Source organism: Diceros bicornis, chromosome 6 (assembly GCF_020826845.1).
Source record: "Diceros bicornis minor isolate mBicDic1 chromosome 6, mDicBic1.mat.cur, whole genome shotgun sequence".
Taxonomy (NCBI): Eukaryota; Metazoa; Chordata; class Mammalia; order Perissodactyla; family Rhinocerotidae; genus Diceros; species Diceros bicornis.
In genome coordinates this window covers 39,328,913-39,354,846 of record NC_080745.1, presented here as the reverse complement: position 1 = coordinate 39,354,846, position 25,934 = coordinate 39,328,913, and the positions used below count along the sequence as shown (strand labels likewise).

The 25,934-nt window shown below is 35.2% G+C and overlaps 1 protein-coding gene across 1 annotated transcript in view; it reads right to left on the bottom strand.

Moving 5' to 3' along the window:
- The window catches only part of CTNNA3 (catenin alpha 3), a 1,506,614-nt gene that overhangs the window by 306,572 nt on the left and 1,174,108 nt on the right, over nt 1-25,934 (bottom strand). Inside the window, 1 exon segment of the mRNA XM_058544370.1 lies at nt 20,542-20,693. Within this exon segment, the coding sequence (XP_058400353.1) occupies nt 20,542-20,693 (152 nt within the window).

Genomic DNA, 25,934 nt, shown 5'->3' with positions numbered 1-25,934 from the left:
AAATATAAACATTGTTTGAATAATAATAAAATAATAACTATTTGGTAAGCATTTACTATGTCCCAGAGTTCCAAGGGCTTAACATGAGTGGAGCATTTAATTCTCAGTGGAGGAATTATCAACTCTATTTATCAAATGAGGAAACATTTGCAGAGAGGTTAAACAACTTGCCTCAAGTAGCACAGCTGTTAAGTGGTAGAACCAGGGTTTGAACTCCAAGCAGTTTGCCTAAAGACCATAGACTTAAATATTATGCTAGACTCATCTATGAAACATGAAAAGCATCAATTTAATCCAGTGGAAGCATTTCTTTGTGACATATATCAACTTTTATATATGTTAAAGAGAACTTTAAAAAGAACATAAAGTTCTGTTAGAATAAAAATCAATATATGTTACTACAACATTATTTATATTTCCCAAATCTTTATACGATTGTCAAATAAAGTATCAAAATCAAGCTACTAATTTGAGAACATATTTTAAAGTTTATTTGCCCTAGGCATCAAAATATTTTAACCTGTTAATCAATTCTTAATTAAAATCATTACCCTAAATTGTCATTTTTCATCTTAATATTCCTCTCTAATTTTTAATTTCAGAACAAGTAATTCATTCATTTATTCATTCAAAAACTAGCTACTTAGTATCTACTATGTGCCAGGCATCATAACGCCATAGTGAAGGAAAGAGATTTGGAGCCATAGTCTTGGTTTTCCCGAGCTTAGTTTCTAACAGAAAATATGATGAACAGTTGTAATCAATGCTATTATTGGCAGGTATGAGGTGCTATGTGAATATATAGGAGTACCTAATATATAAATAAGGTTGGGAAAATCCTTCCAGGAAGAAGTGACATTCAAACAGATATCCAAGAATGAGTAAAAATTATTATAGAGAAGGAGTAGAGGGGCCTGACAGAATAAAAAAATGATTAAACGTCCAGAAGTGGTAGGACTTGGTGAATAATTTGAAAAGGGGCTGTCAGAGGTTGATGGCCAAGTGTCTGGCTCCAGTGATCAGGTAAATATTAATATTTCCTTAAATTTGCTTTTTTTTTCTTTTTTGTGAGGAAGATCAGCCCTGAGCTAACATCCGATGCCAATCCTCCTCTTTTTTCTGAGGAAGATTGGCGCTGGGCTAATATCCATGCCCATCTTCCTCTACTTTATATGGGACGCCGCCACAGCATGGCTTGACAAACAGCGTGTCGGTGCACACCTGGGATCCGAACCCGCGAACCCCAGGTCACCAAAGCTAAGCGTGCACACTTAACCGCTATGTCACCCAGCCAGCCCCTTAAATTTGCATTTTTAGACTGTTTTCATACCCATTATCTCTATTTAATTTAAGAACAACCTTTTGGGGGATATGAAAGTATTTTCTAGCTGAAAATACCTTTTGGGTTTACATGGTTTGCCTAAAGTCAGTTGAAGAGAAGGTGGTTAGTGGAGAGCACATAGAATTAAGTTCTTTTCACCATCGTTTCTACTTAATTTTAGAATACACGTCTAATTCTACTGTGTACAGTTCAACATGTCTTTTTTAAATGTAGACCGTTATGTAGATTCAGGCATAAGTCGTATTATCATCTTTGCTATCTAATACAGAAATTTCTAACTGGCTATCCTGACAGGAGCAATCCATCATCATTGCATCATGGCTATCATTACCACCAAGTGCAAATACACATTAATATTTTGTGTAATGGCCAAACAGATGCAGAAAGACAATGCAGCTCTTCAAAAGGCTCCTGCAGGCCTCTTTCTTGTTTTGTCATCCTTCCTCTTGTTTTCCTAATCCATATTGATATTTAGCAAGCTCTGTTCATACGTTCAATTATACCCCTAATTGAGATATAAAGGTTCATCTGACCATATTTCAAGGTTGCATCTGGTCATGAGAATCCCTTGTGATAGTTCTAGCTCCATGTATCTACACGGCTCCATTATGAACTTAGATACAAGTGAAATAACCAATGAGGACTCAGAAGCCAGAGGGGCATCATACTGAAATCATGGCAGAGTTCACCACGGCTCTAGCTCAGCATGGGGCAGGTACCTCAAACTGCTTAAATTGTATCCACCACAGTACTGGTTCTCTGAAGCTTTTCTTTTACAATAGCTTTGCCTTTTTTGAGTGTCCAAAGCCTCTCTCTCTCTGTCTTTTTGTCTGCCTGTCTCTCTCTTACTCCCTCCATTTTTTTTTTTGATGGGTAGAGGTTATCAAGTGTCCTGAGTCACTAAAAAGAGAGTTGGCCTTATGGTAGTTTCAACAGGGAGAAGTAAAGTCTAGAGACCCCAGAAAAGTTCTTTTGCATAATCCAGGCAACCTGTGGGCAGCTATCTCTGAACAGCAACAGGAAGAAAGGTTTTCAGTATAGGTGACAGATTATCAGTCAAAGGGTGATTGACACTTTGCAGGTGTTGGCCCCGCCATCCCACTTGGCTTCTTGGCATTGGTCACTAAAGTACTCATCCTGGAAGAGGCTGGGGCGCCTCACATGCCTGCTCTGCTTTCCCCACGGAGTCCCTCGGACTTCCTTTGTCGCTCTAACCTCCCAAGACACACAACACTACGAAATACACCTTCTGTGGGCTGGAGGGATCCAGCTCTTCCTTTCGCCTCTCTTAAATCTGTCTATAAACTTTATATCTCTTCTTCAAGATTAAGCTTTTGCTTTTCAAAAATCTTTTCTTCTTCACTCTCAAAAAGCCCTGCTCTGGCAACTGAATAGCTTTAGCTTTTAAACAATTGCTTCTCAAAGAGGGATATGAATTCAAATTAGCAAGTGGTAGAACCAGATGAGGCCTATCTGTCTGCAAAGCAACTCCACATTTGCATAAAATATTTGCAGATTTCTGGGAAAATAGAACAGTTCTGGGTTAGACTCTATTCCTGTCCCATGTTGACTCCAAGTCTCTATATCTGGACCAACCTGCAAAACCAGACAGTACAGATGAATGAACTGACCTGCAAGTAGAAATCTTAGTGAGAGGAACAGCATTTTAGCCTTGACTTGCTTCCCTGGCTGTTAATTCCTGTCTTTATCCACTCAAATTTCTTCAAGTTCCAAACCAGCAGAGTCATAAGCAGGGAAAAGCAGAATAGGTAACTGACCAGAAGTTTATACTTAGAAAACCTTTGTAAAACAATGTGCAGCGTCTAACAAACCGTTCTTTTTGTTCTTAACCCTATCTTCTTTATAATTGGATTTAATTGTGCTTTCTAAATTCTTGAGGATAGTTCAGAAATACTAAAATTAATCTCCCACACCTCTATATCTAGGAACTCTATATAACGTGAAGATCGTTTTCTCCTTAGTGATTAAAAAAGGCAGTATGGTTTGCACGATGAACACAGGCTTTGGAGCCACACAGAAGTGCCTGAGTCTCAACCCTGTTGGACCACTGGCTGTTAGAGTGACTTTCAGAGAGTAATTTTAAATTATTTGCTTCCTTTCCTGTCAATTAAATGGTTATTTAAATCCCTTCCTCAAGGATTTCTTTAAGGGTGAAATGAGAGAATGTACCAAAGTTCCTGTCAGATAGTGATCTTGCAACAAAACTTTCTTCCCTCAGGCTAGATTTCTTTACCAGCAGCTCGGGGGAGTATAGCTTTTACCTCTACTTGATCTTCTCAGTTTCTGTTGGGAATTTTATTTTAAACTGAAGGGCCTTTTCTCTTTGCTTCACTTCTTAAGCAAATTCGATACATTTAAATTATTTCATTTGATCTTCCTACCTCTTCTTCTCTTATAGAGAAATGAATTAGACCTTCCCTCCAAGCTACTTGTCACTTGTTCCTTTCTTCAGTCCTTATATTAATGTATTCCTGTTCTTAGCCAATGATTTCCAACATAGTTCTTTAAGTGATTTTTTAAAAATTGTATCCAATTAATACAATATGTTGTATTAAACACATTGCATTAGAATTGTATTTGAGTAATACAATGTGTTTGCTTGTCTTTTTGTTAGTTTGCATCTGTGGTTGTTGTAACATCAAAAGTGCACTGAATATGGAGTCAGGAGACCTGGATTCTAATCCTGACTTTAACACTAGTTAGCTATATACAGTCAAGTAACTCACTTCTCCCTTATAGGACTCAAATCACTCTAAGGATTTTAAGCTATATGATTTTTCACTCAACTCAGCTTTATCATTTGAGGGTTTTGTGATTTAACTTTTGCAGCAATGCAAAGCTCCATTAATGACATTATGTTGGCTTTCCATATTTTTCAACCCATGGCCTCAAACTACTATTTGCTTCCATTTTTCCTTGTGTGTTTCCTCTGGCTTCCTTTTCCCCTTCTTCTCTTTCATACTTTTCCCATCTACAGAAAAAGTTTATAAGACAAAGATGTGTCATTGACAGCTAGTACGGGTCCATGCTAACTTTTGTTTTGAGTTGAAATTGACAGAACCTCATGCATGATATTGTAAAATTATAAAAATAAAGTTTCATAACATTAGGCATAGAATGGTTTTATTTTTCCAAAAACAAACAAACAAAGATACACAAACAAAATCACGTATATGGGTTAAGATTTATGTAGAAAATGATCTGAAAGGTAACATAGAAAACAGCTAAAAGCAATTTACATTGGAAGAAAAAGTGTGAGATGGAGGAATAGAAGTAGTCAGGGCTTAAATTTTTACTGTAAACTGTCCTAAATTGTTTAACTTGTTATTCACAAGCATGTGTTATTTTCATAACAAAAATGCTATCATTGACTAATATTTATTGTTATTTATATAAAGTTTTTTTACAAAGTGGCTTTGTAATTTGCCATATATTGGGCATAAAGTTATTAACAAGATAGTGAACTGATGTGGAGGAATGTCCATCAGTATTACACAGGAAATGGCTTGGTATAGCCAGTGGGTGAATCTGTTTTCAGCTCTGACCCAAACAGGAAGTGGTACTTTCTTCTAAAAGTGATGTGAGACTGCTGTTCTCATTGTATCTAAGGTAGGGAAACTAATTATGATAATTAAAATACAGTTGGAAGAGGAAACACAGGTAGAACTAAATCTACACGTTAGAAAAAGTACCGAGAGCTAGGCAAAAGCCAACACTGGAGTTAACAGAATGGAATAGGGTGGCAGAATATTGCAGAACATATTGGAGGAAAGTCAATATTTCTAAAAAAATCAATAGAAAAGGATTGCATTTAAAGACAATTCTTTCAGAAAGTGCACAAAGACTAATGACTCTGCAGCTATTCATACGGACGTGGGAAAGAAGAGGCCTTCCAAGCAAAGATAGCATGGTTCAACAGCAAAAACTGTAAGAATAGCAAAAAAACTAGACTAGAATCGAGACACACTAAGAGTCATTAATAACTAAAGTTCTTATCAAATCCTATATATAATGTTTACAATTGTATGACTTTATGCCTACCTAAAGTATAAAGAGTTCACTTTCAGAGTGTGGGTTCAGTCGTTGTCAGGGTGTCAGGTGTATTTGATGTTCTTGTTCCCCATTATAGTGTGAGGACATCATAGAGTGTCCCAAGGGCATCCCAAAGGGAAAAGAGAGAACTGTTGAACCTGTATTTCAGAGCATTACACATTTCAAAAAATCTAATCTCTCCCTCCCTGTCCCAAATCCTCCACTTATATCTAAACTCTGCGGAAGTGTGCTGATCCCAATCAGCTGGCAATTTTGTCAACCTATAATTGGAGTATTTAGCTCCTTTTGCCAGCTGCAGCCTGAGTCATCAGTTCCAGGGAACCCTGACACCAATGCACTGCATATCTAAACATACATTACCTATTTGATCATCTAAGCCCCCAAATACAATGAACACATTTTCTTATCACTTCTCTAAATAACATTCTACACAGTTGGAAAACTCTTGCCCTGGCTTCTGAGACAGCACTTTCTAGATTTTCTTCCCATCTTGCCTGTTACTTCTTATTTGTTGCCTTTGCTATCTCCTCCTCCTCAACTTGAATTCTAAATGTGTTTATTCCTGTATCATTTTTTCCTCTCTAATATACTCTCTCCAAGTGTGAGTACATTCTACATTAAGGGAAATTAAATTCTTATTATAGGCCAAATTTATGCTCTAAGTTCCAAAATCATATATCCAATGACCCATATAACATATCTATAAAATAAGTAAATTTAACATCTCATGAGACCACTAAAATGGAATCAAACTTCTACCCCAAACTGGTTTCTCCAAATCTCTCCTAGCTCATTAAGTCACACACACATCCACACAATGGCCCAAAACAAGAAACCTAGGAGCCAAATTTGCCTTCCCAATTTCCTTTAATTCCACATTCATTCCCAGCAAGTCCAGTCAATTTTATCTCCAAAATAAATTTCAAATCTGTCCACCTCTTCTGCCAACTATCTAGTCCATCACTGTCTAATACACATATAACATGAGCAATCTATATAATTTTAAATTTTCTAGTAGCCACATTAATAAAATAAATAATAATTTGTACATGTCAAATTGATAATATTTTGGATAATTTGGTTAAAATATATTATTAACATCAATTTGACATGTACAAATGTAAAAAAATACAAATGAGACATTTTATATTCTTTTTTGTTACTGAGTCTTCAAATTTTCTTATGGGTTTTACACTCACATAGTACATCTCAATTCACATGAGTCAAATTTCAAGTTTCAAGAGCCACATGTACCTACTGTATTGGACAGTGCAGCACTAATCTACATAAGCATCATCTACTGCCTGGAAAACTACAACAGACTCATGTTTAGTATTCTCATTTCTACTCTTGCCCACCCTCATCCCCAAGGACAAATTTTCCATGGACTAGTGAGAACTGAAAACAACATAATTCCCTGCTCCTGTGTTAAACAATAATGGCACTGGGTAGACTTTCCTATTCCTGTGTTCATAATTCTTAGCTCAAGCAAAAGTAACTTAGCTGCTTTCTCCAGGAAATACCTGCTCCTGGAAAAGAACACCAATGCAGCTAAACTGATAAATTATCAAGACTAACAAGCTCATCTAGATTCATTTCAATTTCCTCAATTCACTGTGTCCACCCATCCAAATGCACCAAATCCCAACCAGTTCTCTCTCTTGAAAGATGCACCTTAGAATCACTCGGCATAGGCCTTAAAATATTATAAAGAGCCTTACCTAATTTCTCCATTTTAAGACACTAGTAAGACTGTCAAGGTGGTATTCTCCTTTATTGTACTAAGTCTATTACACTTAGTTTTGCTCGATTAACACTTTCTTTGGAAGTCTTGTGGAAAGTTAACATTCAACAACAGTAAGAGTGGACTTAAAATGCAAGTGGGATCATACAGCTCACCTGTTAAAAATATATCGGTAGTTTCCAATGCTTTGGAACAAAATCCAAACTGCTTAACATATCTGACAAGGCCAGAATAATCTATCCTCTGTCCAGCTCTCTAAAATCATATTGGATCACTCCCCTCTTCCATTCACTAAGTTTTAGACAAAGTGCCTCCTTCTTTTCTTTAGGTATAACTAACATTTTCCCAACCTTGTCATCTGTTTTTTTGTTTCTTTTTATTTACTTATTTATTGTTTTTTTTTTATTGTGGTAACATTGGTTTGTAACATTGGTTTATAACATTGTATAAATTTCAGGTGTACCTCATTATACATCTATTTCTGCATGTATTACATCATGTTCTCATGTTCTGCCATCTTTTCATTTACTCTGTTCTACCTGCAACATTCTTCCCTGTCTTAAAATTGTTGATTCATCCTGATTCTTATTAACTAAGTCAATTTTGATCTCCTCAGAGAGGCTTTATTTAAAGTGTTGTTATCTCTTATGCCAATTTTCTCTCCTTCACATCATCCTACTTGCTTCCTTCATATCACTCATCATAACTGCCTTGTCTATATCTTTAATTGTTCACTTTCTGACTCTCCGCTAGAATAAACTCCAGGAAAATAGAAATCTTATCTATCTTATCCATCTCTATATACCTAAATGTCTGACAGATTTATTGGCACACAGTAGGTATTCAATAACAACCTATCAAAATAAATGAATAAAAAGAATTCAATGAAAATATTAAAGAAAGAGAAAGAGAGAGAAGGAAAAAAGGAAGGAAGGAAGGAAGGGCCCCCTAAAATATGTGATATAAGCAAGACAAGTGTGATTATCCCCCCTTATACATTAGGACACTGTGTAAGAGTGGGTTAAGGAGAGGGAACCAGGACTCTACAGCTCCTATATAATGTAGCTGAGACCAGGATCAAGATCTTCTGATTTTCAATCCAGCGCTCATCACAGCATAACACACTGTCTTTCAACCTTCTCTGACTGATGTGGTTCTTTTGAAGCAAACGTGTAAAGCTTCAGATTTAATAATGAAACGAGGCATCTGGAGGAGAAAATGATTCTCTGTGCATTAATTGGTGAGTTCATATCTTTTTGCACATACATCTCCCACTTGCATTTTGATTAGTGATTTCTTCCCTCAATTTAACACTCAAATCCTCTGTAATCAGTGGCATGTTTTATTCTGGAACAGACTCAATGAGTCCCTGAAGCTGGAGAGACAGCACTTCAATCCCTTCACCTTGGCTGCTCTAGTGGTGAACATGCCTGACTGTCAGTCTGATTTCCTAAATCTCCTCCGAGACAGTTAGGCAGTTAGAAATACTGTTCACATATGCTTGGCTTCAGCTCATTGCAAGTATAAAAATGCTGGTTGGTTCCAAACACAAGCCTCATTTATTTTCTATTATTATTATTATCATGATTATTAATATTATTATCTTTATCACTCTTTCAAAGTCCCTTTTGGAGAGGTTTTATTTCCTAAGGAAGAGAAATTCCTGAAAATTACACTTGATCAATATATTTAGTGAGGCATAAATAGCAAATTAGCATTTGATTGAAATTCCTATCCTCCTTTATAGTAAATATATTGTAAGAGATTGTTTGTTGTCTAGCCAATCACTAATTTCTCCTTTCTCTCTCGCTTAAAGAACCTCAGTTTTCAAATATTAGGCAGCCTGAGGCGCATGATGGTGGTAGGTGAGATGAAGCATTACTCCCCCACCCAAACCCTATGAAATAAATCTTGAATACTGTGTGCCAAGCCTAGAAATTCTGTGCCTCTTACCATTTAGCTAGGTCATGTCTCTTGACATGGCACGAAAAAATATTGAGAATCTGGATTCTTCTTATTTTTCCAGTCTTTCTCTACCCCTACACTGGGGTCCAGGCACCCTGTCCTAATCACGGTTCTCTAAACGTGGCTTTATATCTATATCCTTGCAAATGTCCTAAACCACAATTCCAGCTACACAACTCCTACTCATTCATCAAAGCCCAACTAAAATGTCACCAAATGTTTACATCTTTGCACAATTTTCTCCATAGCATTAGGTTAGAAGAGGAAATATCATACGTCCTTCAGCAAGACTTATTCTTGGATTCCTGAAGTGCTGTGCAAAAAGCCCAACCATCCAGAGGCGCTCACACGGCAAGAAATCCAAGCCAACGAGAGGCTAAATGTAGTTTTCCTTAGTCTTCTAGTCCTCAGTCCAGACATCAGACATGTGTGTGAACAAGCCTATGCCCTTTCTGAATTCCTGACCCATAGAATCTTTGAGTATAATAAATTGGTTGTCATTTTATGCCACAAAATTTAGGGTAATTTGTTGCACAGTATTAATATCTGGAAAAAGAATGTGACATGGAATGGTTAGGTGTTCACCAATCCCATTTCTTCTTGAACATAAAGGAAGAAGACATTTACCAGCTCCTTTGCAGTTCATTTGGGTCCCATTTGACTGAGTTTTGGCCAATGGGATATAGAGGGAAGTATGCCACATTGAGGTCTGGGCATCAAACTTCCTGTTCAGTCATCTACTGTCTCTTCCCTTTCTTCAGTGACAGTGGAGGCCACACTACAAAGATGGCAATATCAATAGATTGGAGGATCCTGAATCACTGAGTTGTTACCTGGTAGAGATCTATCTAGGAAAACTGGCTGGTGTCAGACCAATGTATGAATGATAAATAAACCATGATTGAGATAAGCTACTGGGATTTAGGGGGCTGTGTTACGGCAGCTAGCATTTGTTACTCTGACTAATATATGTAACAAATTCATTGTATTTGTATTGCTACATTGTAACACTAATACAAATTCATTGAGTACTTATAATTTGCTAAAAACTTTGCGTAATGCTGTGTTATCCCATTTAAACTCAGATCAACCATATTACTATGCAGGTATGTTTCCTTCCCTATTTACAAAATGCAAATCCGAAGTTGAAAGATAGCCTGACCTACTCAGGGTCACAAAGATATTCCAAAGAAGGGGAATTTCCTTGAAGATGGAGCACTGCGAGGCAAATCTAAAATAAGCTTGTCTTCCAAGAGTTAAATTAGCAAAACCAATTGGAAGAGGTTAGCCATCTATAAATGTACTGTAGATATAAATTTTTGTTAAACAGGTACTCTGAATTTATTCATAAACCACTAATTTTAGTGATAATAGAAGATATGCAAAAATCTCTGGTTTTATTTTCATATTTTTTAGCAAACACACCACTATGGACTGGTTAAAATGTATTTTACAGCCATTTTTAAGGGTTAGAAGTAATTTTTGTTATGGTATCTTTCTATATTTTATGACTTTAATTAAATTTCTGATTTCTGTTCCAAACACTGCAACATAAGACAATATAAAGCACATTTTAATCATTAAATTTGTGGATAATTTTGTGATTTTTCAGAGCCTATAACACCAAGGGACTGATATTGGAGGATAATGTGCATAAAATACACTTCAGCAAGTTCCACAAACTCCATCTTCAAGGATCTTTCTTTCTTCCACAACCCAACAGTTAATGCATACAATCAAGTCTCATCAGGGCTGTTCTACAATTGTGATCATCTTTAAAGAGGACTCTTGTCACCTGCATAAGGTAAAACGAAGGACTTTTTAAAACAACTGCATATATCCCACTTTACTGGAGCTTGTACTGAGACAAATAGCATTGATAGAGACATATATGTGCATTTGTGACCACATTAGTGGTTACCAAGTGCAATACTTCGTAAAAATCCTTGGTACTTTCAGCACTACCTTAAACCAAAGATCAAGTGAATTTTAATTCTTTGTGAAAGAATTTATCAAGGTAGTTTCGTATCATTTGTCACTTTTTGTAATATAAATATAACAAAGTAACATTTTTTCTAGCTTTTAATTCTGTGAGGTCCAGTGATTATGTTTCAAACAAATGTCAAATTTGGCAAAATGTCAAATCAATCACTATTTAACTGCAAAAACACCTAACATCTGATTTTATTTTAAAGGTCTAAAAATCCCTTCTACATTCTCATATGGGGAGACAGACAATAGATAAATAAATAAGTATATAATATGTATTTGTCATAATAAACACTATGTAAACATAAACTTGACTAAGACGATGGAGGGTGGCTGAATCGGGAGATGCTGCTTTTATATATGATTCTATAGAGATTCTATGCAGGATGTTATATAAGGTAATGACAGATCAGACCTGACTAAGTCTGCTGTGCAAATTCTTGTAGAAAGAATATGGTTAGAGAGGACAGTAAGTAGAAAGATGCCGGAAGTGTAGGCATGTCGGATGAATTGGAGGAACAGCCAGGAGGGCTATGTGTCTAGATCTGAAGGAGCAGGGAACAGAGTTGTCAGGTAAGTGTTCTTCAACAAATTGCCCAAAAAGCCATGGGTGGGATTTATGTGTTTATAACTGGCCCATGAACAAAGGGAAGTCGGTGACGTAGAAGGGTTCCTGTTGTGTAAAAACCTTGGGCTGTTTCCTTCTCCTGAGGTAAAGGAAAATGTCCTGAACCAGGTACCCACAGACCTGCAACCTCATTGTGTGACTTCCCGTCAGTGTGTGACCTCAAGTGTCTCACTTCACTTCCAGAGCTTTTGATCTCAGACTCCAGAATATTTCTCCCTTTGACACTCCATCATTTAACTTACGGGTACTGGAAATATAAAATTCTCAATATCCCTCCTTTTACTAGTTATTCCAAACACTGTTTTCTAAAAGTCATCACTTTGCCAACTGTCTTTTTCAGATTTTTTTCTCTAGAAGGCTTATTCAACTCTCCAAAAGTTACTTTTGAAATGTAGGCAAACAGCTTATTTGAGGCAAGTGATCAGCACACCATAAGAGTTTTTAGGATAAAAAACAAAGCATAAAATAATAAAATCTTATTATTAGATTTAATACTTCATATAAATTTATTAATTTATTTAATTACTAATACAAGTTTATAATGAATATAAATCATTTAATAATTAATTTATCAGAAACAAACAACAACAAAAAAATTCTTAGGATTCCACAACTTAAACATCTTCCCCGTAGTATTATTCTTCTATTCACAATACTAGCCATTTCCCCTGAAGGAGTTTTCAAAGAGAGATGCTTGGCTCCTTATCCTCAGCTACTTTGAGTCAAAGGCTCGGAGCAGCATTTGTGTCCAGTTCTCTGTATGCAGAACTAGTCTGTATCAAAGCCCTTTTGCACCATGGTCTCTCTTGCCAGTCCAGTAGCTTTGACCCTGTGGTGAAAGAGTACTTCCCAGAATGACTTCAAGCTGAACGTCTTTCTCCCAGCATGAGCAACAGAGATCACTGACTAGTGCTGCTTTATAGCTTAACCAACATGCTTCTCAATGAACATTCTTTCTTTCTCTAGTCACCTCTGTTCCCTCGGTCAAAAGTCTCTTCAAATGGTGTACACGTGAGGAAGTCCAGTAAGTGCTGAGAGCATAAAATTTCAGCTCTTGCTGACCAGTGCTGGCAGGCAGTTCTTTTTCCCTTACCTTAAACTCTTTGTTTTCAGAGAAAACAGCAAGAGCCTCACTACAGAATTCTTCCCACTAACGTTTGATTTAAATTTGCATACAAAGCTAAGGTTATTTTGCTACAAGCCTTTTATTAAGTTCCCTTAGAAATTCCCCCAGTAGCTGGCTTCTTTGCAAACTGGTTCTGACACTGGAAAGGAGTCATATCACTTCCAAAAAGGACAGTGTTTTAACTGGGATTCCCTGGAGAGACTCCTGTGAGAGTGAAGAGTAGAGTGACTAAGATGAATTCAGGAAATCTGCTTAACATTGAAAAATGAAAAGGTATAAATTCTTTGTACATTAAATAAATGTGAAATGGTGCCTGAATAGATCCTCCACAGTCGACAAAGGCTCTGCAAAGCATGAAGAGAGGAAGCTAACATTTGATAGCTGTTAGGCCTTTGAAGAGAAAGTGTTCCCTGGGGTTGGAAAAACTGGCTTGATAAGGAGCTGTGATCATTAGCACCTGAGCACTGTGGAACATGCCCAGTGGGTGGAGGTGACACACCACAGGGTCTCAAGCAGTACAATCAGGGCTCAGAAACCAGAGAGAACAGAACAATTTATCATCCAAATTGGACACTTTTGAGAGTAGAAGGGGGTATAATCCAAGTTTGTCCTAAGGAAACCAAAAGCATATACTCACCCTAATTCACTGCATGTTAAATTCACTTAACAAATACTTATTTTATGAAAACTCATTACTAATCAAATAACCTTTGGACAAATTGTTACTACTATGACATAAAGAAAAGAAAAAGTGAAATGGTTGAATAAAGTTGATGAATTTCAACATCCTGTAAAACTCAAAAATTTAATTTCAAGACAGTGATAATCAAAAACAAGGCTAAAATTTAATTTTACCTGATGAGTGAATGATGCAAAATACCAAAAGGAATGTAAAAAAATTCCCTACGGCCTTAGGAGAAGGGTGAGTCCTAGTAACTAAAGAACTCTCTTTGCAAAGTAGCAGGGCATAAATAAAAAATTTGCAAAGAAAGAAGCACAGATAGTTTGATCTACAAAACAAAGGGTAATAAAATTAGAGGGCCTAGGAGAATGGAAGCCCTCAGGGTGGAAAGAAAGATGGAGAAAGGAGCCTGGAACCCTGGACTGGGAATAGGAAGGATTAGCAGAAATTGCTCTGGTGGTCACATGACTTGAGGAATTTGGAAGGAAAGAGATTCTAATATTCAAATATTTTGGATGATTGGATTTACAAGGAAAAAATAATAAAAGTGTGATTGGATCCTTGGAAAACCCAGTCAAGATTTTGGTAAAGGGCCAAAACAGACTATCTAAGACAAGAGTCAGTGACATTTTCTGTGATGAGCAATATAGTCAATGTTTTAGGCTTTGTGAGCCATCTAGTGTCTGTAGCCATCACTCAACCTTGCCACTGTAGCACAAAGAGCCATAGATATATATGGATGTGGCTGTATTTCAAAATTAGAATTTCATATAATTTTTGCATGTCAGAAAATATTATTCTTTTTTCAAGTTTTTTCAACCATTTAAAAATATTAAAACCATTCTTACCCTACAGGACATACAAAACAGATGGTGGACCAAATTTGGCCATAAGTTTGCCAAGCCTTGATCTAAGATATATATAATGATTCACAAACATGAGAAATCAAAACCAACAAAAGAGGACCCATATATTAGAAATATTTGGCAAGTAGCCAGTTATAAAGTAGAAAAGGATTAATTGTATATTCTAAATGTCAGCATTTTCAAGAGTCCATGCAGGCCTTTCTAATTAGTCCTAATTAATACAGTTTGGTAGGACTTTATCTAATTAAAATTACCTGTTTTCTAAGGTCTTGACTATTGGGTATAATATTATTTTTTAAATCAACGGTACCAACATAATTTACATGCAATTTTAAAGTATACAGTTTGATGAGTTTTGACAAATGTGTACACCCATGCAACCACCTTGGATTATCAGTTTTCATAAAAGAGCCTGCTGGGAATTTGTTTGGGACAGCATTAAATCAATAAATCAATTTGGGGATAATTGACACCTTAACAATATTGAGTGTCTCAGTCCAGAAATATGATAAATCTCTCCATATATTTGTCCTTTTAATTTTTCTTAGTAACATTTTCTAATTTTCAGAATATAGATCTTTTAGGTGTTTGTTAAACTTATCATTGTTTACTTTATTTTTGATGCCGTGATATATTGTACTTTTAAAAGATATATTTCCTAATCGTTAGTTCCTACTATACAGAAATATATAGTTTGAATTTCATTGCATTTCTTTATTGTACATTTCTTATTTCATTAATTTTTCCCTTATCTTTATTTTTTCCTTCCTTCCATTATATTTTTGTATATTGACCTTGTTTTTGTATATTGACCTTATATTCCGTGATCTTGCTAAATTCATTTATCATTTCTACTAAGGTGGGGTTTTCTTGTTGTTGTAAATTTTTTTTAGAATTTTCAATGTAGTTGATCATATAATTTGCAAATACAGTTTGACTTTTTTCCTTTGTAATCTGTATACTTTTTATTTTGTTTCTTGATTTACTCTATTGGTTAGGACATCTGCAACATTTCATTGCATTGGAACATGGACATTCTCAACTTGTTCCTAATCTTAGGGAACAATGTTTTGTCCTTCATTTGTAAGTGCAATGAGGGCTGAAAGTAGTAATGCAATAGTATGTTTTCATTTCCCCCTATAGTAAAGAAACTAACAATATCATGTTATATGTAATATGTAAATATGGTAATATGTAAAACTGAGACTTGAACGCATGCCTTTGATTTTACACAACATTCTTTTCACTATTTCTTCATTTCTGAACTTAATTCCACAGAATTCTAATGTACAAAGTAACATTCTACATTAGTTAGTGATTAACTGACACCATCAGGGCCTTTCCCTCCAGTAGTTTGAGTGTGAGACTTCGGAGACAAACAGCAGCAGCTCAGTATAAAGCAAAAGGATTTTTTGAGGTCATGAGGAAAAGAAGTTATGGAAAACAATAAAAGAAGTTCAGAAAAATCATGGCAGTGCAACTAATCTAAATTAATAAAATTATATATAATTCCAGTAGAAGCCATAAATCTATCCATTCCTGTAGGTGCAGTAGAATCAGGCACAAAAGGTTTTTCTGGCTATATAAGCTGAAGTTGTATTTTGCACTATCTTCCTATTCTAGAAGCCATGTAAATGATTCATGGAAACATGGTTCATGTAAACTGAGCTATGTAAATGTTTTTTAATTTATTTTATTTTCCTTTGTTTCTTCAAAAATTAACTTCCATCAAGTAAGATATCCAAAATATATTCCCGTTCCTTGGTATATAAAGTTAGAAAACTAACACAGAAAATCTAAACTTAGTGATGGTCCTGAAAATCTTCACGTTTGGCTTTGGAAAGTATCTCTATATTTTCTATGTGCTTTTGATAAATCACATACGAAAATTCGCAAATAATATATATGAAGTCTACATTCTGAATACCTGTTACAGGATGACTGTTGCTGAATCTTTTCTTCCTTTTGAAAGTATTTCACTGCTGGCCACCCGTGTTACTTTCTCATAACTCAATGTTGTCCTTTTAAAATTTCCTTTATTTCTGTTTAAGTGCCTTTTACCAAAAAGATGAAACATCGAGAGCACTCCTTGCATGTTTCAAGAGGTTAATAAAAACAACATGTAGAATTATAATGCTAGCTTAAAATAATATGGGTTCAAAAGTACAATTTGCATTAAATAATCTTTAATTCAGATACCCAATGTCAATCAATATAGTATCCTCTTATACAAACAATATCTTGAGAAAAAACATAATTCTTTGTTTAGAACTTCACCTTTCAAGTTACTCTTGGGCTTTGGCTTCATGTTGCTCCATGAGCATATTTCTATAGCTTCTATAGCTAACATTCTTCAAGATATACAAAAACAATGAGCAGCTTCAGTAGTGCTTGTACTACTCACAGTGGTAATAGCAATAGTAGCCATCTTCTTGCAAGAGACTACTGTTTACTAAGTACTTCATTTCTATTAACTCATTTTGTCAGCATAATCTTCTGAAGTAGGTTAAACACAAGGTTTATTTTACAAAGAAGGAAACTGAGGTTTGGTTATATTTGTTACTTGCTTTAGTCTTAACCATTATAGATTCTTAATAATTGTAAAATTTACACATAGATATTAAACACCAAACAGGTAAAAAATATTTAAAACTCCCTACGCTCTGAGGTTTTTAAGAATGAGGTTCTACAACCTTATTTGTCCACACATTGAATTCAGTGGAGATAGTAAGATGAACTGTCACAGTATTTATCTTAGAACTTTTAAAAATAATCTGAACAACTGATAACATAATTATTCATCAAAATAAATATTAAAGGTGGCTATAATCTTATTTTTCTGAAACTATTTATAAAGTATCAGGCTCTGATCTTAAGGTAGTATTTTATTGTCTCAAGGGCACTGAAGGGCACTCATGAAAATCCATATATAGGATCTGCTTCTCTAACACTCACAAACATTCTCAAGAGCATAGCCTAGCCCTCCCTGACCTTGCATAATTATAAATGCATTGTCTTAGTGTTGACACTCTTTACATACTTTGAAGAAAGCATTAAATGCTTTGCAGTTCTGAGGTCAAGATATTGGTCAGCATTAAATTTGACCTTGTAAAGAGAAGATTATACCGGATCAATTTTCTTATCTTCTATGATAAAGGGACAGTCCTCAAAGAAAAAAAAATGATAGATTTTCATTAACTGCAGCTGAGTTAGACTTCTAGTTTCATCCTATAATCCAATTAGCAATTAAGTGCAGAGCTTTATGGGTCATCCTTCAAGGAATCCCTTTAGAAGTTCTGCAGAGGTTTCCCTAGAGGCTGCCTAGGACACTAGGGTCCAAGGACTGAGAGGATGGGTCTCTGGACTGTCCTTCACGGTTTCAAGTGTAGCAGCTCTGCTTTTATCTGTTTTACTTTTTTGGCCATTGAATGTGTTTAGAGAAAGAATATCTCTACCTCAAAATTCAAAATACATCTTTGAAACCATACACTTACTGATGTGTTCTCAGCTGGATGGGACATCAGATTCAAGGGCTCTTAACACTAATGCCCTTAACTGGGGCTATCTAGCAGAGATTACAGCCAGATGAAGGGCCTATATAACTTGATATTTTTGTTAGTAATCTAGATGAAAGAACTAAGATTATAATCTCATGTTTCTAATTGATGCTGATTTAGGTACGGTCATAATCAAATTTAAAAGCAACCTGATAAATTATATGAAGAATCATTTAGAAACACAGTGAAGTTTAATAGGATTAGGATTTAGGACCAAGTGCAAACATATCCAATTAAAATAGAGAAGGAAGATACAGGCAACAACAGGGTAAAAAAAGAAAAGGAAGTCATTGCCTATCCACAAATCTCGGTGTGTAAGAATGGAAAAAAATAGGCTATCAGCAGTTGGCTGTATTAACAGTAATAACATAGGAACAAGTCTTTCACTTTATTTGACATTGGACAGGCCCTAATTAGCGTATGTTTTTTCGTAGTCTCATTTGAGAAGTTTATTGAAAAGTTAAATAAGGACTAGCAAAGAACACAAAATACTAAATTATTCCTATGAGGAAAAGTTAAAGTAAATTGAAGTATTTACCTTGAAAAAGAAATGACCATAGGGAAAGATAATTGTCCTCTAAGGCTACGAATAATTACAATAAATTGCTCTCCTAGCCTACAGAAGACTGCTAGATACGAGGGATATATAAAAATAATGGCAAGATAAATCGATTTGCTATAAGTAAGCCATTTTGATAACAAGGAAATTTTTAAATACTGAAACATTCAAATAGGAAAGATTATAAGACTTTTTTCATCCCTAGATAGCTTTTACAGGAAAAAATGCATTCCCTATCCTGGTTCACCTATGCTATTTCACTGGTTTGTGTTCTCAAATATCCACACAGGGATCCTGGAAATGTAGGGGTTGCACTCTGGTAAGTCTTTTTCCTGAAGTTCACGTGTCTTCTTCACACTTTCAGTGTTTCTCTCCTGGTTCTACCTATCTTCTCGGCTTTGGGTTATTACCAGTCCACTAGTTCACACATTGACACAGATAAGGTATACAAGTCTTTGTCAGAAGAAGAAAATATGATAAAGGTACTTTGCAATTCAGACATAGTACTGGTACAGTGCCACAGTTCCCAATCACATATGAACAAACACTTCCAGGCTGCTTGCAAATATATACCCTGAGGTTTCTCTCTTATATGTATAATTGGCTTGCTTTCAGGTTTTCCCAATCTCTGAAGTGCTAGTTCCTATATCTTGACTCTTCTAGTCTTTCTCTTATTATTTCTTCCATAAGCATCTATCTACCTTGCCAGGCTCCTTGACTTTTGCTAGCCTTTTTCCTTATAAGGTCCCCAAATGGCTCCATTTTTATGGATTGCTCAGTGTAACTATGCCATTCAGGCCTATCAGATACTGTTGATGCCCGTCCATATGTCTTCAGCACTTCTAGTTCCATCCTATAGTCTTACTAACAGTTAAATCCAGAGGCTTTCAAATTGAACTCTACTCATACTGAACAAGTTGCACTCACCAGTCCTACTGAATCTTCTTACTGCAAGCACCTGCCACTCTGCCTGAGGGTTGCTTTTTTGGGCCACAAGAGCTTTGATTGGCTGAGGCAGGAGGTTCTGTGGAGGAGTAGCCTTTAATCAAGGATGAATAGGTGGATAAATTAGATTTTGTTCACCTCAGGTGAGATAATTCTGGGGTGTATTCTATAGTACCCCCAGAGTTCTCCAGCAGGATCAAGCCCCAGGTGCCTGCAGTGACTCCTAATTAGATCTTGTTGGTTTTCTTCCCCTCCCTGCCTCACTTTTTTTGTCTCACTTTTTCCTAAATAGACTAATGATAACACAACTCCTTACCTCAGGGTCCATCTCCAGGGGAACCCATTCTAACATAAGGTATCTCCATTTCTTTACATATGCATTTTCCAAAGAACCTCCATTGTTTTTTAAATAACATTAAAAAAAAAATACTCCACATTAACATGTGAATAAAGACAAATATTGCTGATCTCTGTATTTGCAGTGTGCCCACAACAAATGGTTCACTCATACCCTTGGGAAGATGGCATATATTCCCCCAAATAGACAACTCTCAGGCTGGGACAGTTCCAGTGTGTGTTGTTCCTGGCAGCTCCAAGGGAAATTTCTTACAGAACACGCTGTGATTCTATGATCTAGTATGAGAGAGTTTGGGCATAGAAACACCTCATTGTAAACACATTTTTCTACCAATTTCAGTACAATGATGAGAAAGATCCTTTCCTTTCTGTTCAGGAAAAGAAAGCAAATTACTTCCTGTATTTTCTTTGGCTCCCGATTGTTCTATGTGACACTTCAATGAATCCTGCACACAACGAATCCTAACCTTTCTGCACACAGAGCAGTTAAATGTGCTCATTTGCATAAGTTATAACCAAATACATAAGGAAAAGTGTTGTCTGTGATAGTAGATCTGACTTTGGGGATACATATGAATTTCCAAAGTTCTAATGGATTTCAGCATTGACATTACGGCGTAAAAATAAAACATTTCTTGCAATCATTCCAGGCATTCCAGATGGGGAAGAGTGTCGGAATAATTCAATGGAAGGTAAAGCAAACTTACCCGAATCATCATGACTGAACATCTGATATCATGAATTGTATCATAGATCTTCTTTGAGATGTCCACAAATTGATTATCATCAAATACATCCATAGAGTTTTTACTTAAGGCTTCCAAAGCGACATTCACTTGTGTCACAAACTCAGGAATGGCTGTTAAAATGAATACGAATGCATTTGTTTGTATTTTCAGATTTCTGGAGTTTCCAGGAGATAATCATATTTTTAAGCAAATATTTGATTAATAGAATTTTAATTATTTCTTTAATGTAGAGAGACAAAGCATTTTCGCAGGATAATCTTGGATCTCTGAAAAGTAAAGAAAATCAAAATAATAAAAGACGTTTTTAAAGAAATGTTTAACAAGATTATCTTTCTCCTTTACATCATTTTTGTTTTTTGGCCTGGGACCATATAATCACTTTTCATCCTATCCAATACAAGCCCCAAGAAATTTAAAAAAATAATTGGTGTGAATAACAGTTGAAATTGTGAGTATAAAGATATTTAAAGAAAGAAAGCATTTGAGTTGCCAAATACAATAAAATTTAATTAAAGGTAGTAACTCTATCTCATAAAAATAATAAAATTACTCTAGACTTTCTCTTGGTAAGATATTTTCCCTGTCATCAAAAAGATTAATGCAAAGAAATTGGTGATCTTATATGCAAAATGTTTCTTAAAAAACACAACATTGAATGAGTGTAAGGATGCATCTATCAGTAAGGTCAATCCATAGACTGTCGTTTTTTTATTAAGATTTCAAAATAGTCTCAATTAAAAAGATTTCTCCAAATTTACTTTGAAGATTAACGATAGTAACATTCATTAACTCTTCACTAGATTCAAGGCACTTTTTAAGTGTCTACTGTGATTTAAAGCCTAAAACAACACCAGTATTAATCTGGGGTTAAAACTTAGTTGAACAACAAAGACACAGAGAAATCAAGAATCTTGCCCAGGATCATTCTGATAATATATAGCAGAATATAAATTTGAACTCAGACTGCCAGAATGCAGAGTCTACACTCTTTACTACACAGTCATGCACCGTATAATAACATTTTGGCCAACAATGCACCGCATATACAAAGGTGGTCCCATAAGATTATGATGGAGCTGAAAAATTCCTATTACCTACTGACGTCATAGCCATCGTAAGGTCATAGCAAAATGCATTACTCATGTGTTTGTGGTGATGCTGGTGTAACCAAACCTACTGTATAGAGTGGCCAACTGGATAAAAATATAAGACCCATATGTATGCTGCATACAAGAGATACACTTCAGACCTAAAGACACTCACAAATTGAATGTGCAGGGATAGAAAAAGATATTTCATGTAAATGGCAATGAAAAGAAAGCTAGGGTAGCAATACTTATCTCAGACAAAATAGACTTTGAAACAAAAACTGTAATAAGAGACAAAGAAGGGCACTACATAATGATAAAGGGAACAATCCAACAAAAGGATATAACACTTGTAAATATCTATGCACCCAACATAAAGGCACCTAAATATATAAAGCAATTATTAACAGACATAAAAGGAGAAATAGATAGCAACACAATAATAGTAGGGAACTTTAACACTCCACTTACACCAATGGATAGATCACCTAAACAGAAGATCAATATGGAAATATTGTCCTTAAAGGACACATTAGACCAGTTGGACTTAGTAGATATATACAAAACATTGCATCCAAAAACCACAGAATACACATTCTTTTCAAATGCATGTGGAACATTCTCCAGGATAGATCACATATTAGGCCACAAAAGTCTTAATAAATTTAAGAAGACTGAAATATACCAAGCATCTTTTCTGACCACAATGGTATGAAACCAGAAATCAACTAAGAGGAAGAAAATTGGAAAAGCCACATATATGTGGAGATTAAACAAAATGCTACTGAACAATGATTGGGTCAATGAAGAAAAAAAGGAGAAATCAAAAATACCTGGAGACAAATGAAAATGAAATACAAAAATTTATGGGATACAGCAAAAGCAATTCTAAGAGGGAAGTTTATAGCAATATAGGCCTACCTAAACAAATAAGAAAAATCTCAAATAAACAATCTAACAGTGCACCAAAGGAACTGGAAAAAGAAGAACAAAGAAAGACCAAAATCGGTAGAAAGAAGAAAATAATAAAATCATAGCAGAGATAAATGAAATAGAGACTAAAAAAACAATAGAAAAAAATCAATGAAACTAAGAGCTGGTTTTTTGAAAAGATAAACAAAATAGACAAACCTTTTTTTGACAAACCAAGAAAAAAAAAGTGAAGGGTCAAATAAATAAAATCAGAAATAAAAGAGGATAAATTACAATGGACACCTCAGAAATACAAAAGATTATAAGAGAATACTACGAAAAACTATATATCAACAAAATGAATAAAGAAGAAGAAATGGATAAATTCTTAGAATCATACAACCTTCCAAAACTGAATCAAGAAGAGACAATGTGAATAGACCAATTACTAGTAAGGAGATCCAAACAGTAATCAAAACATCCCAAAAAATAAAAGTCCAGGCCCAGACAGCTTCCCTGGTGAATTCTACCAAACATTCAAAGAAGACTTAACACCTACCCTTCTCAAACTCTTCCAAAAAATTGAAGAGGAGGGGAAGCTACCCAACTCATTCTACAAAGCCAACATTACCCTGACACCAAAACCAGACAAGGACAACACAAACAAAGAAAATTACAGGCTGATATCACTGATGAACATGATGCAAAAATGCTCAAGAAAATACCAGCAAATTGAACACAAAAATACAGTAAAAAGATCATACATCATGTTCAAGCAGGATTTATTCCAGCAATGCAGGGATGGTTCAACATCTGCAAATCAATTAACGTGATACACAACATTAACAAAATGAAGAATAAAAATCTCATGATCATCTCAATAGATGTGGAGAACGCATTTGACAAGATACAGCATCCATTTATGATAAAAACCCTGAATAAAATGAGTATAGAAGGAAAGTAACTCAACATAATAAAGGCCATATATGACAAACCCACAGCTAATATCATTCTGAATGGAGAAAAACTGAAAGCTATCCCTCTAAGAACAGGAACCAGACAAGGATGTCCACTCTCACCACTGTTATTTAACATAATATTGGAAGTCCTAGCCAGAACAATCGGGCAAGAAAAAGAAATAAAAGGGATCCAAATTGGAAAGGAAGAAGTGGAACTGTTACTATTTGCAGATGACATGATTTTATATACAGAAAACCCTAAAGAATCCACCAAAAAACTTTTAGAAATAATAAGTGAATACGGTAAAGTCGCAGGATACAAAATCAACATATAAAAATCAGTTGCATTTCTATACGCTAACAACAAAGCAGAAAGAGAAATTAAGAATACAATCCCATTTACAATTGCAACAAAAAGAATAAAATACCTCGGAATAAAGTTAACCAATGAAGTTAAAGACCTGTATACTGAAAACTATAAAACATTGTTGAAAGAAACTGAAGAAGACATAAAGAAATGCAAAAATATTCTGTGCTCTTGGATTGGAAGAATTAACATAGTTAAAATGTCCATACTTCCCTAAGCACTCTACAGATTCAATGAAATCCCTATCAAAGTCAATGGCAGTTGTCACAGAAATAGAAAAAAGAATCCTAAAATTTATATGGAACAACAAAAGACCCCAAATAACCAAAGGAATCCTGAGAAAAAAGAACAAAGCTGGAGGTATCACACTCCCTGACTTCAAAATATACTACAAAGCTATAGTAGTCAAAACAGCATGGTATTGGCACAAAAACAGACACACAGATCAATGGAACAGAATCGAGAGCCCAGAAATAAACTGACACATCTAAGGACAGCTAATATTCAACAAGGGAACCAAGAACATACAATGGAGAAAGGAAAGTCTCTTCAATAAATGGTGCTGGAAAAACTGGACAGCCACATGCAAAAGAAGGAAAGTAGATGATTCTCTTACACCATACAAAAAATTAACTCAAAATGGATTAAAGACTTGAATGTAAGACCTAAAACCATGAAAATTCTAGGAGAAAACATAGGCAGTATGCTCTTTGACATCAATCTTAGCAGCATATTTTCAATTACCATGTCTGCCTGGTCATGGGAAACAATAGAAACAATAGAAAAAATAAACAAATGGGACTACATCAAACTAAAAACCTTCTGCACAGCAAAGGAAACCATCAACGAAATGAAAAGACAACCTAACAATTGGGAGAAGATATTTACAAACAATATATCTGATAAGGGGTTAATATCCAAAATATATAAAGAACACATATATCTCAACAACAAAAAAACTAACAATCCAATTAAAAAATGGTCAAAAGATCTGAACAGACATTTCTCCAAAGAAAGTTTACAGATGGCCAACAGGCACATGAAAAGATGTTCATCATCATTAACTATCAGGGAAATGCAAATCAAAACTACAATGAGATATCACCTCATGCCCATCAAAATGACTATAATTAACAAGACAGGAAACAACAAGTTTTGGAGAGGATGTGGAGAGAAGAGAACTCTCATACACTGCTGGTGGGAGTGCCAACTGGTGCAGCCACTATGGAAAACAGTATGGAGATTCCCCTCCAAAATTAAGACTAGAACTACCATACAATCCAGCTATTCCACTGCTGAGTATTTATCCAGAGAATGTGAAAACACAAATGTGTAAAGATACACGCACCTCTGTGTTCACTGCAGCATTATTCACAATAGCCAAGACTTGGAAGCAACTGAGGTGCCCATCAAGGGAAGAATGGATAAAGAAGATGTGGTATATGTACACAATGAAATAATACTCAGCCATAAGAAATGATGAAATCCAGCCATTTGTGACAACATGGATGGACCTGCAGGATATTATGCTAAGTGAAATAAGTAAGACGGAGAAAGTCAAATGCCTTCTGATCTCACTCAACAACACACGCAACAACAAACACGTAGAGACAGAGACTGGATTGGTAGTTACCAGCAGGGATAGGGAGAAGGAGGACTATAAGAGGGGTGATTAGGCACACGTGTATGGTGATGGATTGTAATTGGTATTTGGGTAGTGAACATCACATAATGTATAAAGAAACCAAAATATAATGATGTACACTTGAAATTTATATAATGTTATAAACCAATGTTACCATAATAAAAAAAAAGAAATAATATTAAATGATAGTAAAAAAACCCAAAAAACAAAAAACCTACTGTGCTGCCAGTTGTATAAAAGTATAGCACATACAATTATGTACAGTATATACTACTGGATAATAATAAATAATAAAAATAATAATAAACGACACTTACTGGTTTATGTCTTTACTCCACTATACTTTTTATTGTTATTGTAGAGTGTACTCTGTCTACTTA